A 13,532-nucleotide genomic window follows, 5' to 3' on the forward strand; every position below is an offset into this window, starting at 1 on the left:
AGACATTTGCAGAGCGCGTCTGCCTGCGTTGCACACTACAACTCATTCTAACCAAGCCATTATACTAGCAAACACTCAGTGTACCTAGTGGCATCCTATACGTGGCTATTGGACTTTGCTATAGTCCCACTAGTGCAAAGACATTTGCAGAGCGCGTCTGCCTGCGTTGCACACTACAACTCATTCTAACCAAGCCATTATACTAGCAAACACTCAGTGTACCTAGTGGCATCCTATACGTGGCTATTGGACTTTGCTATAGTCCCACTAGTGCAAAGACATTTGCAGAGCGCGTCTGCCTGCGTTGCACACTACAACTCATTCTAACCAAGCCATTATACTAGCAAACACTCAGTGTACCTAGTGGCATCCTATACGTGGCTATTGGACTTTGCTATAGTCCCACTAGTGCAAAGACATTTGCAGAGCGCGTCTGCCTGCGTTGCACACTACAACTCATTCTAACCAAGCCATTATACTAGCAAACACTCAGTGTACCTAGTGGCATCCTATACGTGGCTATTGGACTTTGCTATAGTCCCACTAGTGCAAAGACATTTGCAGAGCGCGTCTGCCTGCGTTGCACACTACAACTCATTCTAACCAAGCCATTATACTAGCAAACACTCAGTGTACCTAGTGGCATCCTATACGTGGCTATTGGACTTTGCTATAGTCCCACTAGTGCAAAGACATTTGCAGAGCGCGTCTGCCTGCGTTGCACACTACAACTCATTCTAACCAAGCCATTATACTAGCAAACACTCAGTGTACCTAGTGGCATCCTATACGTGGCTATTGGACTTTGCTATAGTCCCACTAGTGCAAAGACATTTGCAGAGCGCGTCTGCCTGCGTTGCACACTACAACTCATTCTAACCAAGCCATTATACTAGCAAACACTCAGTGTACCTAGTGGCATCCTATACGTGGCTATTGGACTTTGCTATAGTCCCACTAGTGCAAAGACATTTGCAGAGCGCGTCTGCCTGCGTTGCACACTACAACTCATTCTAACCAAGCCATTATACTAGCAAACACTCAGTGTACCTAGTGGCATCCTATACGTGGCTATTGGACTTTGCTATAGTCCCACTAGTGCAAAGACATTTGCAGAGCGCGTCTGCCTGCGTTGCACACTACAACTCATTCTAACCAAGCCATTATACTAGCAAACACTCAGTGTACCTAGTGGCATCCTATACGTGGCTATTGGACTTTGCTATAGTCCCACTAGTGCAAAGACATTTGCAGAGCGCGTCTGCCTGCGTTGCACACTACAACTCATTCTAACCAAGCCATTATACTAGCAAACACTCAGTGTACCTAGTGGCATCCTATACGTGGCTATTGGACTTTGCTATAGTCCCACTAGTGCAAAGACATTTGCAGCACGTCTGCCTGCGTTGCACACTCCAACTAATTATAACTAAGTTGCATTGTCAGGGATATTTATTCTTTATTATTCTGCTGTTAATAAAGCTAGACCACCACTGCAATCTTCACCACCTCTCAATTTTTACTACCACATTTTCAGTCCACAATCTTGTCGCAATCAACATGAGTGGCAAAATGACAGATGCTGGTGGAAAGGGGAAGAGGCGTGGTGGAAAAGGCAAAAAAGGTTTTGTCCGTGGGGAAGGTGGCAAAGCTCCATTATCATCTGCTGAAGATAGACCATCTACCAGCAAAAGTAAGATGTCTACTACTTACCGTGGACAATCCGATGTGCTCCCTTTGTTACGGACACGAACAACAGGAACAAAGGTAGATGATGGGCAAAAAAGGAAAATGCTTGAATGGATCTCAAGTGGTCCAACAAGTGCCCTCTCTGCCACTTCAAGTACCGCATCCAAAAAACACCAGTCCTCTGAGTTGTCATCCCAATCAAACTTGCTTTCTCCCAGCTCTGAAGTCTCCATCAGCCCTGCACAGTATGGTGGAACTGAGATGGCTGAGTCTGCAGAGCTGTTCAGTCACACTATAGCCTGGGAATCAGAGGTCTGCTCCCAAGCTACAGTGAGTACAGAACAGGAAATGGTCTGCAGTGATGCCCAGAACCTTTGTGACTCAGATTCAGGCCGTGAGGACCAAGTTTCTGAGCATAATGTTGACCCTTTGTCACAAACTGTAACACCTGTGGTTATAGACAATGAGGAACATACTGATGAAGATGAGACGCAGATACCCGATTGGGATGACAACTTAAATATTCCGTCAGGGCAAGAAGAGGCTCGGTCTGAGGGGGAGGGGAGTGCAAACACAACAATTGATGATGACGTTCTAGATCCCACCTACTGTCAACCCCCAGTCAGGCACTCGAGGAGGTCAACAGAGGCGGTGGAGGAGGATGCAACCGACGACGAAGTTACCTTGCGCCTTCCTGGACAGAGTCGGAGCACTGGTAGCACGTCTACAACTGCATCCTCAGCCACCACTCTGCCTATGAGCATTATTCGGGGTGGATCAACAGGTCGCATGGCCTCTAAGCCTTGCCTAGCCTGGTCCTTTTTTCACATCGAAAAAGATCGCCCAACTCATGTGATATGTAACATTTGTCATGATTCTGTTAGTAGAGGTCAAAACCTCAGCAGTTTGACAACTTCTTCCATGAATCGTCACATGACTAAATATCATAAGTCCCGGTGGGAAGCTCACCGTGCTGCAATGCGGCCTAGTGGAGCGAACCATCCACCGCCCGCCCCTTCCACTGCATCCGCGCGCTCTTCATCTTCTAGGACTGTGGGGACAGCTGCCACACCTGTTTTTCCACGCAAAACTTCCACCACTGTAACCGCAACAGGCAGTTTGCTTGTAAGGTCGTCAGTTGGTTTGGAAGGGGAAACAAGTGAGTGTGTACAGCTCTCTCAGACATCGATAGCACCAACGTTGGATGAAGGCAACATCATGTCTCCGCCTGCACTTTCCTCACAAACCTGCATTTTTCCAGGGACACCCTACTCAACACCGTCTACACACAGCAGCCAGATCTCTGTCCCTCAGATGTGGTCAAATAAAAGGCCACTTCCTCCGACCCATGACAAAGCTAAGAGGTTGACTCTATCCCTCTGTAAGCTGTTGGCTACCGAAATGCTGCCTTTCCGCCTAGTGGACACACAGGATTTTAGAGACCTTATGTCTGTCGCTGTGCCCCAGTACCAGATGCCTAGTCGCCACTACTTCTCTAAGAAAGGTGTGCCCGCGCTACACCAGCATGTCGCACACAACATCACCGCTTCCTTGAGAAACTCTGTGTGTGAACGGGTGCATTTCACCACCGATACTTGGACCAGTAAGCATGGACAGGGACGTTACATGTCGCTGACTGGGCACTGGGTAACTATGGTGATAGATGGTGAAGGGTCTGCTGCACAAGTCTTGCCGTCCCCACGACTTGTGTGTCAATCCTCTGTCTGTCCAAGTTCCGCCACTGCTTCTGCATCCTCCACCTCATCTGGGTCCTCCACCTCCGCCCCAAGCCTGCCTGGTCAGGCCACCAGCGTTCTCACTGCGCAGAAGGAATCACGCACCCCTCATTACTATGCTGGCAGCAGAGCGCAACGGCATCAGGCGGTCTTTAGCTTGACATGTCTTGGTAATAAGAGTCACACAGCTGAGGAGTTGTGGTCAGCTTTGCGGTCCGAGTTTAATAAATGGTTGTCTCCACTCAAACTGCAGCCTGGTAAGGCCGTGTGCGACAATGCTGCAAACCTGGGTGCGGCACTTCGCCTGGGCAAGGTGACACACGTACCTTGTATGGCTCACGTGTTGAACCTTGTCGTGCAGCAATTTTTAACACACTATCCCGGCCTAGATGGCCTTCTGAACAGGGCACGAAAACTGTCAGCTCACTTCCGCCGTTCAAGCGCCGCAGCAGAGCGACTTGCATCGCTCCAGAAGTCTTTCGGCCTGCCGGTTCATCGCCTGAAATGCGATGTGGCGACACGCTGGAATTCAACTCTCCACATGTTACAGCGACTGTGGCAGCACCGCAGAGCCCTGGTGCAATACGTCATGACGTATAGCCTGGGCCAACGAGATGCAGAGGTGGGGCAGATCACCCTGATGGAGTGGTCTCAGATCAAGGACCTATGCACCCTTCTGCACAGTTTCGACATGGCGACGAATATGTTTAGCTCTGACAATGCCATTATCAGCATGACGATTCCAGTCATTTACATGCTGGAGCACACGCTAAACACTATTCGGAGTCAGGGGGTGGGACAACATGAAGGGGAGGAACTACAGGAGGATTCATATGCGCAAGGGACAACAACATCACGAAGGTCCAGACGTTCATCATCACCAACGCAGCAGGCATGGGACCATGGGGGACAGGGATCGACAAGGGCGCATAGTAGCAGGCGAAATGTTGAGCAAGGTGCAGGAGAACATGAAGAAATGGAGGACGAACTGTCCATGGACATGGAAGACTCAGCGGATGAGGGAGACCTTGGTCAAATTTCAGTTGAAAGAGGTTGGGGTCAGATGTCAGAGGAAGAAAGAACGGGTAGCACCTCTATGCCACAAACACAGCATGGACTTGGTCCGCATGGCTGCGCAAGACACATGAGTGCCTTTTTGTTGCACTACCTCCAACATGACAGTCGTATTGTCAAAATTAGAAGTGATGATGACTACTGGATTGCCACACTATTAGATCCCCGGTACAAGTCCAAATTTTGTGACATAATTCCAGCCATAGAAAGGGACGCACGTATGCAGGAGTATCAGCAGAAGCTGTTACTAGATCTTAGCTCGGCTTTTCCACCAAACAACCGTGCAGGTGCAGGGAGTGAATCTCCCAGTTGTAACTTGACAAACATGGGACGGTCTCGTCATCTTCAACAGTCTACCCGTACCAGTAGGACCTTTTCTGGTGCCGGTAACAGCAATTTTATGGAATCTTTTCATAATTTTTTTAGACCCTCTTTTGCAAGGCCACCAGAGACAACAAGTCTGACACATAGTCAACGGCTGGAGAGGATGATACAGGAGTATCTCCAAATGAACATCGATGCCATGACTGTGCAACTGGAGCCTTGCTCCTTTTGGGCTTCAAACCTACAAAAATGGCCAGAGCTCGCAACTTACGCCTTGGAGATTTTGTCGTGTCCAGCTGCCAGCGTTGTCTCTGAACGTGTATTCAGTGCTGCTGGGTGTGTGCTGACAGATAAGCGCACGCGTCTGTCCAGTGACAATGTGGACAGACTGACGTTCATCAAAATGAACAAGTCATGGATCCAGAAGGAATTTACTACCCCTGTGTCATCCTGGGGAGAGTAAATGCTTGTGGATTTGGAATGTGCTTGATGCAAATCAAAACATCCTGTTTGCAACTAGGGCCCAAGTGCTGCCACTGATGGGGTGGGTGTCTGTGTGGCCCAATTTTTGGAAAAAAGGGAGACTCCGCTTGGAGTAACCCTTGCTTGCTGTGTTTTTAAAAGAAGCCAAGATGAACAGAGCTGGGATCAGGAAAGACTTTGCTACCTACCCCGGTGTCATCCTGGGGACGGATAAGAATGGCGTATTTTTGAATGTGCTTGATGCAAATCTAGCTGTGAAGTGTACAACTGGGGCACAACTGCTGCCACTGAATGGGTGGGTGTGTGTGGGGCCCAATTTTTGGAAAAAAGGGGAGACTCCGCTTGGAGTAACCCTTGCTTACATTGTTTTTAAAAGAAGCCAAGATGAACAAGTCATGGGTCAGCAAAGACTTTGCTACCTACCCCAGTGTCATCCTGGGGACGGCTAAGAATAGCGTATTTTTGAATGTGCTTGATGCAAATCAAAACATCCTGTTTGCAACTAGGGCCCAAGTGCTGCCACTGATGGGGTGGGTGTCTGTGTGGCCCAATTTTTGGAAAAAAGGGAGACTCCGCTTGGAGTAACCCTTGCTTGCTGTGTTTTTAAAAGAAGCCAAGATGAACAGAGCTGGGATCAGGAAAGACTTTGCTACCTACCCCGGTGTCATCCTGGGGACGGCTAAGAATAGCGTATTTTTGAATGTGCTTGATGCAAATCAAAACATCCTGTTTGCAACTAGGGCCCAAGTGCTGCCACTGATGGGGTGGGTGTCTGTGTGGCCCAATTTTTGGAAAAAAGGGAGACTCCGCTTGGAGTAACCCTTGCTTGCTGTGTTTTTAAAAGAAGCCAAGATGAACAGAGCTGGGATCAGGAAAGACTTTGCTACCTACCCCGGTGTCATCCTGGGGACGGATAAGAATGGCGTATTTTTGAATGTGCTTGATGCAAATCTAGCTGTGAAGTGTACAACTGGGGCACAACTGCTGCCACTGAATGGGTGGGTGTGTGTGGGGCCCAATTTTTGGAAAAAAGGGGAGACTCCGCTTGGAGTAACCCTTGCTTACATTGTTTTTAAAAGAAGCCAAGATGAACAAGTCATGGGTCAGCAAAGACTTTGCTACCTACCCCAGTGTCATCCTGGGGACGGCTAAGAATAGCGTATTTTTGAATGTGCTTGATGCAAATCAAAACATCCTGTTTGCAACTAGGGCCCAAGTGCTGCCACTGATGGGGTGGGTGTCTGTGTGGCCCAATTTTTGGAAAAAAGGGAGACTCCGCTTGGAGTAACCCTTGCTTGCTGTGTTTTTAAAAGAAGCCAAGATGAACAGAGCTGGGATCAGGAAAGACTTTGCTACCTACCCCGGTGTCATCCTGGGGACGGATAAGAATGGCGTATTTTTGAATGTGCTTGATGCAAATCTAGCTGTGAAGTGTACAACTGGGGCACAACTGCTGCCACTGAATGGGTGGGTGTGTGTGGGGCCCAATTTTTGGAAAAAAGGGGAGACTCCGCTTGGAGTAACCCTTGCTTACATTGTTTTTAAAAGAAGCCAAGATGAACAAGTCATGGGTCAGCAAAGACTTTGCTACCTACCCCAGTGTCATCCTGGGGACGGCTAAGAATAGCGTATTTTTGAATGTGCTTGATGCAAATCAAAACATCCTGTTTGCAACTAGGGCCCAAGTGCTGCCACTGATGGGGTGGGTGTCTGTGTGGCCCAATTTTTGGAAAAAAGGGAGACTCCGCTTGGAGTAACCCTTGCTTGCTGTGTTTTTAAAAGAAGCCAAGATGAACAGAGCTGGGATCAGGAAAGACTTTGCTACCTACCCCGGTGTCATCCTGGGGACGGATAAGAATGGCGTATTTTTGAATGTGCTTGATGCAAATCTAGCTGTGAAGTGTACAACTGGGGCACAACTGCTGCCACTGAATGGGTGGGTGTGTGTGGGGCCCAATTTTTGGAAAAAAGGGGAGACTCCGCTTGGAGTAACCCTTGCTTACATTGTTTTTAAAAGAAGCCAAGATGAACAAGTCATGGGTCAGCAAAGACTTTGCTACCTACCCCAGTGTCATCCTGGGGACGGCTAAGAATAGCGTATTTTTGAATGTGCTTGATGCAAATCAAAACATCCTGTTTGCAACTAGGGCCCAAGTGCTGCCACTGATGGGGTGGGTGTCTGTGTGGCCCAATTTTTGGAAAAAAGGGAGACTCCGCTTGGAGTAACCCTTGCTTGCTGTGTTTTTAAAAGAAGCCAAGATGAACAGAGCTGGGATCAGGAAAGACTTTGCTACCTACCCCGGTGTCATCCTGGGGACGGCTAAGAATAGCGTATTTTTGAATGTGCTTGATGCAAATCAAAACATCCTGTTTGCAACTAGGGCCCAAGTGCTGCCACTGATGTGGTGGGTGTCTGTGTGGCCCAATTTTTGGAAAAAAGGGAGACTCCGCTTGGAGTAACCCTTGCTTGCTGTGTTTTTAAAAGAAGCCAAGATGAACAGAGCTGGGATCAGGAAAGACTTTGCTACCTACCCCGGTGTCATCCTGGGGACGGCTAAGAATAGCGTATTTTTGAATGTGCTTGATGCAAATCAAAACATCCTGTTTGCAACTAGGGCCCAAGTGCTGCCACTGATGGGGTGGGTGTCTGTGTGGCCCAATTTTTGGAAAAAAGGGAGACTCCGCTTGGAGTAACCCTTGCTTGCTGTGTTTTTAAAAGAAGCCAAGATGAACAGAGCTGGGATCAGGAAAGACTTTGCTACCTACCCCGGTGTCATCCTGGGGACGGATAAGAATGGCGTATTTTTGAATGTGCTTGATGCAAATCTAGCTGTGAAGTGTACAACTGGGGCACAACTGCTGCCACTGAATGGGTGGGTGTGTGTGGGGCCCAATTTTTGGAAAAAAGGGGAGACTCCGCTTGGAGTAACCCTTGCTTACATTGTTTTTAAAAGAAGCCAAGATGAACAAGTCATGGGTCAGCAAAGACTTTGCTACCTACCCCAGTGTCATCCTGGGGACGGCTAAGAATAGCGTATTTTTGAATGTGCTTGATGCAAATCAAAACATCCTGTTTGCAACTAGGGCCCAAGTGCTGCCACTGATGGGGTGGGTGTCTGTGTGGCCCAATTTTTGGAAAAAAGGGAGACTCCGCTTGGAGTAACCCTTGCTTGCTGTGTTTTTAAAAGAAGCCAAGATGAACAGAGCTGGGATCAGGAAAGACTTTGCTACCTACCCCGGTGTCATCCTGGGGACGGCTAAGAATAGCGTATTTTTGAATGTGCTTGATGCAAATCAAAACATCCTGTTTGCAACTAGGGCCCAAGTGCTGCCACTGATGGGGTGGGTGTCTGTGTGGCCCAATTTTTGGAAAAAAGGGAGACTCCGCTTGGAGTAACCCTTGCTTGCTGTGTTTTTAAAAGAAGCCAAGATGAACAGAGCTGGGATCAGGAAAGACTTTGCTACCTACCCCGGTGTCATCCTGGGGACGGTTAAGAATAGCGTATTTTTGAATGTGCTTGATGCAAATCTAGCTGTGAAGTGTACAACTGGGGCCCAAGTGCTGCCACTGAAGGGGTGGGTGTGTGTGGGGCCCAATTTTTGGAAAAAAGGGAGACTCCGCTTGGAGTAACCCTTGCTTGCTGTGTTTTTAAAAGAAGCCAAGATGAACAGAGCTGGGATCAGGAAAGACTTTGCTACCTACCCCGGTGTCATCCTGGGGACGGATAAGAATGGCGTATTTTTGAATGTGCTTGATGCAAATCTAGCTGTGAAGTGTACAACTGGGGCACAACTGCTGCCACTGAAGGGGTGGGTGTGTGGGGCCCAATTTTTGGAAAAAAGGGAGACTCCGCTTGGAGTCACCTTGCGGTGTTTTACATGACTTTAGAAGGGCGTGCCATGCCTATATCTGTGTGTCCTCCTCTTTTTCCTTGTCCAGCTGTTTTGTTTTCGCATGAGTACATGTCCTTGTCACTTTCCCATGTGTTTGTGTTGTGTTGTGAGTTGTTTGTCACCTTTTGGACACCTTTGAGGGTGTTTTCTAGGTGTTTTACTGTGTTTGTGATTGCCTGCCATTGTTTCCTATGGGCTCGAGTTCGGTTCGTCGAACGTTCGACGAGCCGAACTCGAGCCAGACCCCCCGTTCGGCGAACCGCCTCGAGCCGAACCGGGACCGGTTCGCTCATCTCTATTCACAACACATTTTTTGGTTATTTTTCTGTTCTTAATTCTTGGGAAAATTAAACATTAGAGGCCACAGTAACAATTTGCTGTTTTTCAATTTGACGCCCCAATGTTGTAAATATCTGTGAATCACCTATGTGTTCAATATGCTCAACATACACCTCAATGATTTCCTTCTGTGGTGTAGTTTTAAAGATTGGTCACTTCTAATCTTGTCGTCTGTTTTGGTTCCCTAGAGACTCCACAAATTCAACTTGCTGTCTGCAGTCTTTCAGTCTATTATATCCAAAATTATCCTCTAAAAAACAAAAAGTGCATTTCCTTTACTAGCCCTGCTTTGCGCCCAAACAGTAGTTTTTGACCACAAATTCAGTATTAACGGACTCAAGATAAATTGCACAAAAAATTATGCGGTCCCTTTTCTCCTTCCACTCTTGAAAAAATGTAAAATATAGGACAAAAGTAACATTTTTGTGGAAATAACAAAATTTTTCTTTTCACTTCTTCATTTTAATTCCTTGAAGCGCCTGAAGGGATAACTACCTTTTTAAATGTGTTTTTGAGTACTTTCAAAAGTCAGTTAATAAAAATGGGGTCACTTTTAGGCTTTTTTCTAAATGTAGGTCGCTAAAAGTCATTTTAAATTTTAAGTGGTCCAGACTCCGTAATAAAACAGTTTTTTGTAACGTTTGTGGCAAAAATAAAAAAGTTACTGTTAAAAATGTAACCCCTCTACATGTTTAACAAAAAACTACAATTCAAAAATGATGCTAATGTAAAGTATATATTTGTCAAATGACCCCTACTAATTATTTTAAATGGTATGGAATGAAAATGTACATTTTAGGCACACCGAGATGCCAAGACTGGACACAGAGGTTCACACATATCTATAGCGTATAAAAGTGGAAGTATAAAAGTGGTTCAAGATAAGAAATAAAAATAGCAGCACTCACTGTCTCAAGAGTTAAATTTATTGTGGCAAAAAAGTAGAATGAAAAAGGCGGTAGAGAACAAAAAGTATGATGGCCTTTTAGAGTTACCCACATGCTTCAAAGGTCCTGTGCAGGAGGTTTAAAGAGAATATTCAGTTAAAAAAGAATATTCACTCTCTTAATGCATGTATAAGTGAGGGTAAACAGGATATCAGAAGGCTGGAATTCCGATTAAGATGAAAGTTGACCCGCTGACACATTGCACTTTTATTCAATATTTTGTGCAGGTAAGAAAAAAGTGTGGCCAGCCATCCAGAACCTTCATGACAGTGCATAAAAATTAGTCACTTTTTGGCCCTGTCAGCAAAAATAAGTAAGGCATCCATGATGTTTTTGAGCCTGAAAAAACTTATACAAGTTATTTTGACTGCATTTATCATCATGTTTTAGTTTTCAGTGAATGCAGCTAATGGTTTGTTATCAAATATATGGACTGCAGACAAATATCACTTGTAATCTTAATGATTTCCCATGGTTTTTCCATGTGTCTATAAAAAGTATTGTCTTTCAGGTTTTTTTTTTTTTTTTAAATGTCCAGAAAAAATAAGATAAGGTTGACTACCCTGTTTGGACTATTTCGTTGAGACTATTTAAAGTGTAAAATTTTTGGAAATGACAATTTTCCTATTTTATTTTTAGGTTCAGACATGTCTTTAAGACTGGTAAATGGCAATGGTCAATGTAACGGTCGTGTAGAAATCCTCTATAATGGAGCATGGGGAACTGTGTGTGATGATTATTTTGATTTGAACGCTGCACAAGTTGTATGCAGGCAGTTACATTGTGGCAATGCACTTGCAGCTAATGGCAGTGCTGCTTTTGGCCAAGGACAAGGACAAATTGTATTGGATGATGTGCAATGCACCGGCAATGAACAACGTGTATGGGACTGTCAACACCAACCATATACAGTAAACAACTGTGGCCACAATGAAGATGCTGGAGTTGTCTGCTCAGGTATAGTCAGATAGAAGAAATTCTTTTTAATCATTTGTTATCATTCCATGTTTTATCATAGATGTTAGAGTTCAGGTAGATCATATTTTTAGACTGTGTACAACTTAGGGTACTGTAAACAAAAAATAGATTTTGTAGGGAAGTCCTAGAGGATTAGAGGTATATTGGTTTCTGCCCCATCACAACTCATCACCACCCAGCTGCTATTATGTTTTATGTGGGATAGGAGGATTACTTTGTGAGGTCATTAATACCCCAACCATGAAATGATGATAAGTTAAACTTTTTTTAGCAGAAACATACTAACAAAAGACTTAATAAATGTTTAATATTTTTCGCTATGGTTTTTTTCAAATTGCATTTACTTTCTAGTTTTTTTACTGTCATGTCAATACAAATTCACTAAGGTGACAAAGCACAAGTAAATCTTATATATACACATGCTCTGTGACAAAGGAATGATTGATGCAGGTCCCACCACAATGATCCAAATTTATTTTGAGAATAGGGTCAGACTGCTGTCAATGGAGAGTTTCCAAAATGGGGTCACTTGTGGGGGCTTCTGCTGATTTCACATGTCAGGGACTCTTCAAATGTGACAATGATGTATACAGTATATTACAGCCAAAATGGTGGTCTTAAATTGAAATAGCGCACCTCCCATTCTATGCCTTGCAAAGTGCCTAAACAGCAGTTTCCTACCACAAATTGGGTGTTAGCAAACTCAGTAGAAATTTCACAACCATTTGTGTGGTACACTTTTTCTTTTAAGACTTGGCAAAATGAAAAACTTAAGTATAAAGCAGCATTTTAGTGGGAAAAAATATAATTTTCATTTTCACATCCAATGTTATAAAGCTCTGTAAAGACCCCGTTAGACCTAGATGTTCACAATACCTATACATGAATTCCTTGAGGGTTGTAGATTCCAATATGGCTTCATTTTTTGTTTTTTTGTTGCTGTTTTAGCATATTAGGGGCTCTGAAGATGCAAAATAGCTTCCACAATCTACAGTATTTTAGCCAAAATTGAGCTACAGAATATAAGTGCCACTATGTCTCTTCCAAGCAATGCTATGTGTCCAACAGTAGTTTCTGAACAGATTTGGGGTAATGATGTAATCAAAAACATTTCACAACACATTTTTTGGTTATTTTTCTGTTCTTAATTCTTGGGAAAATTAAACATTAGAGGCCACAGTAACAATTTGCTGTTTTTCAATTTGACGCCCCAATGTTGTAAACATCTGTGAATCACCTATGTGTTCAATATGCTCAACACACACCTCAATGATTTCCTTCTGTGGTGTAGTTTTAAAGATTGGTCACTTCTAATCTTGTCGTCTGTTTTGGTTCCCTAGAGACTCCACAAATTCAACTTGCTGTCTGCAGTCTTTCAGTCTATTACATCCAAAATTATCCTCTAAAAAACAAAAAGTGCATTTCCTTTACTAGCCCTGCTTTGCGCCCAAACAGTAGTTTTTGACCACAAATTCATTATTAACGGACTCAAGATAAATAGCACAAAAAATTATGAGGTCCCTTTTCTCCTTCCACTCTTGAAAAAAATGTAAAATATAGGACTAAAGTAACATTTTTGTGGAAATAACAAATTTTTTCTTTTCACTTCTTCATTTTAATTCCTTGAAGCGCCTGAAGGGATAACTACCTTTTTAAATGTGTTTTTGAGTACTTTCAAAAGTCAGTTAATAAAAATGGGGTCACTTTTAGGCTTTTTTTTTAAATGTAGGTCATTAAAAGTCATTTTAAATTTGAAGTGGTCCAGACTCCGTAATAAAACATTTTTTGTAACGTTTGTGGCAAAAATAAAAAAGTTACTGTTAAAAATTTAACCCCTCTACATGTTTAACAAAAAAATACAATTCAAAAATGATGCTAATGTAAATTATATATTTGTCAAATGACCCATACTAATTATTTTAAATGGTATGGAATTAAAATGTGAATTTTTGGCACACCGAGATGCCAAGACTGGACACAGAGTTTCACACATATCTATAGCGTATAAAAGTGGAAGTATAAAAGTGGTTCAATATAAGAAATAAAAATAGCAGCACTCACTGTCTCA

General features: G+C 44.2%; 1 protein-coding gene across 1 annotated transcript in view; it reads left to right on the forward strand.

The window, feature by feature from the left end:
- Nucleotides 1–13,532, forward strand: part of LOC142312633 (scavenger receptor cysteine-rich domain-containing protein DMBT1-like) — a 118,363-nt gene that overhangs the window by 94,592 nt on the left and 10,239 nt on the right. Inside the window, exon 13 of the mRNA XM_075351630.1 lies at nucleotides 11,132–11,443. Coding sequence (XP_075207745.1) covers nucleotides 11,132–11,443 — 312 coding nt within the window. The remainder of the gene's footprint in view (nucleotides 1–11,131; nucleotides 11,444–13,532) is intronic.

This window comes from Anomaloglossus baeobatrachus, chromosome 5, assembly GCF_048569485.1.
Source record: "Anomaloglossus baeobatrachus isolate aAnoBae1 chromosome 5, aAnoBae1.hap1, whole genome shotgun sequence".
Lineage (NCBI taxonomy): Eukaryota > Metazoa > Chordata > Amphibia > Anura > Aromobatidae > Anomaloglossus > Anomaloglossus baeobatrachus.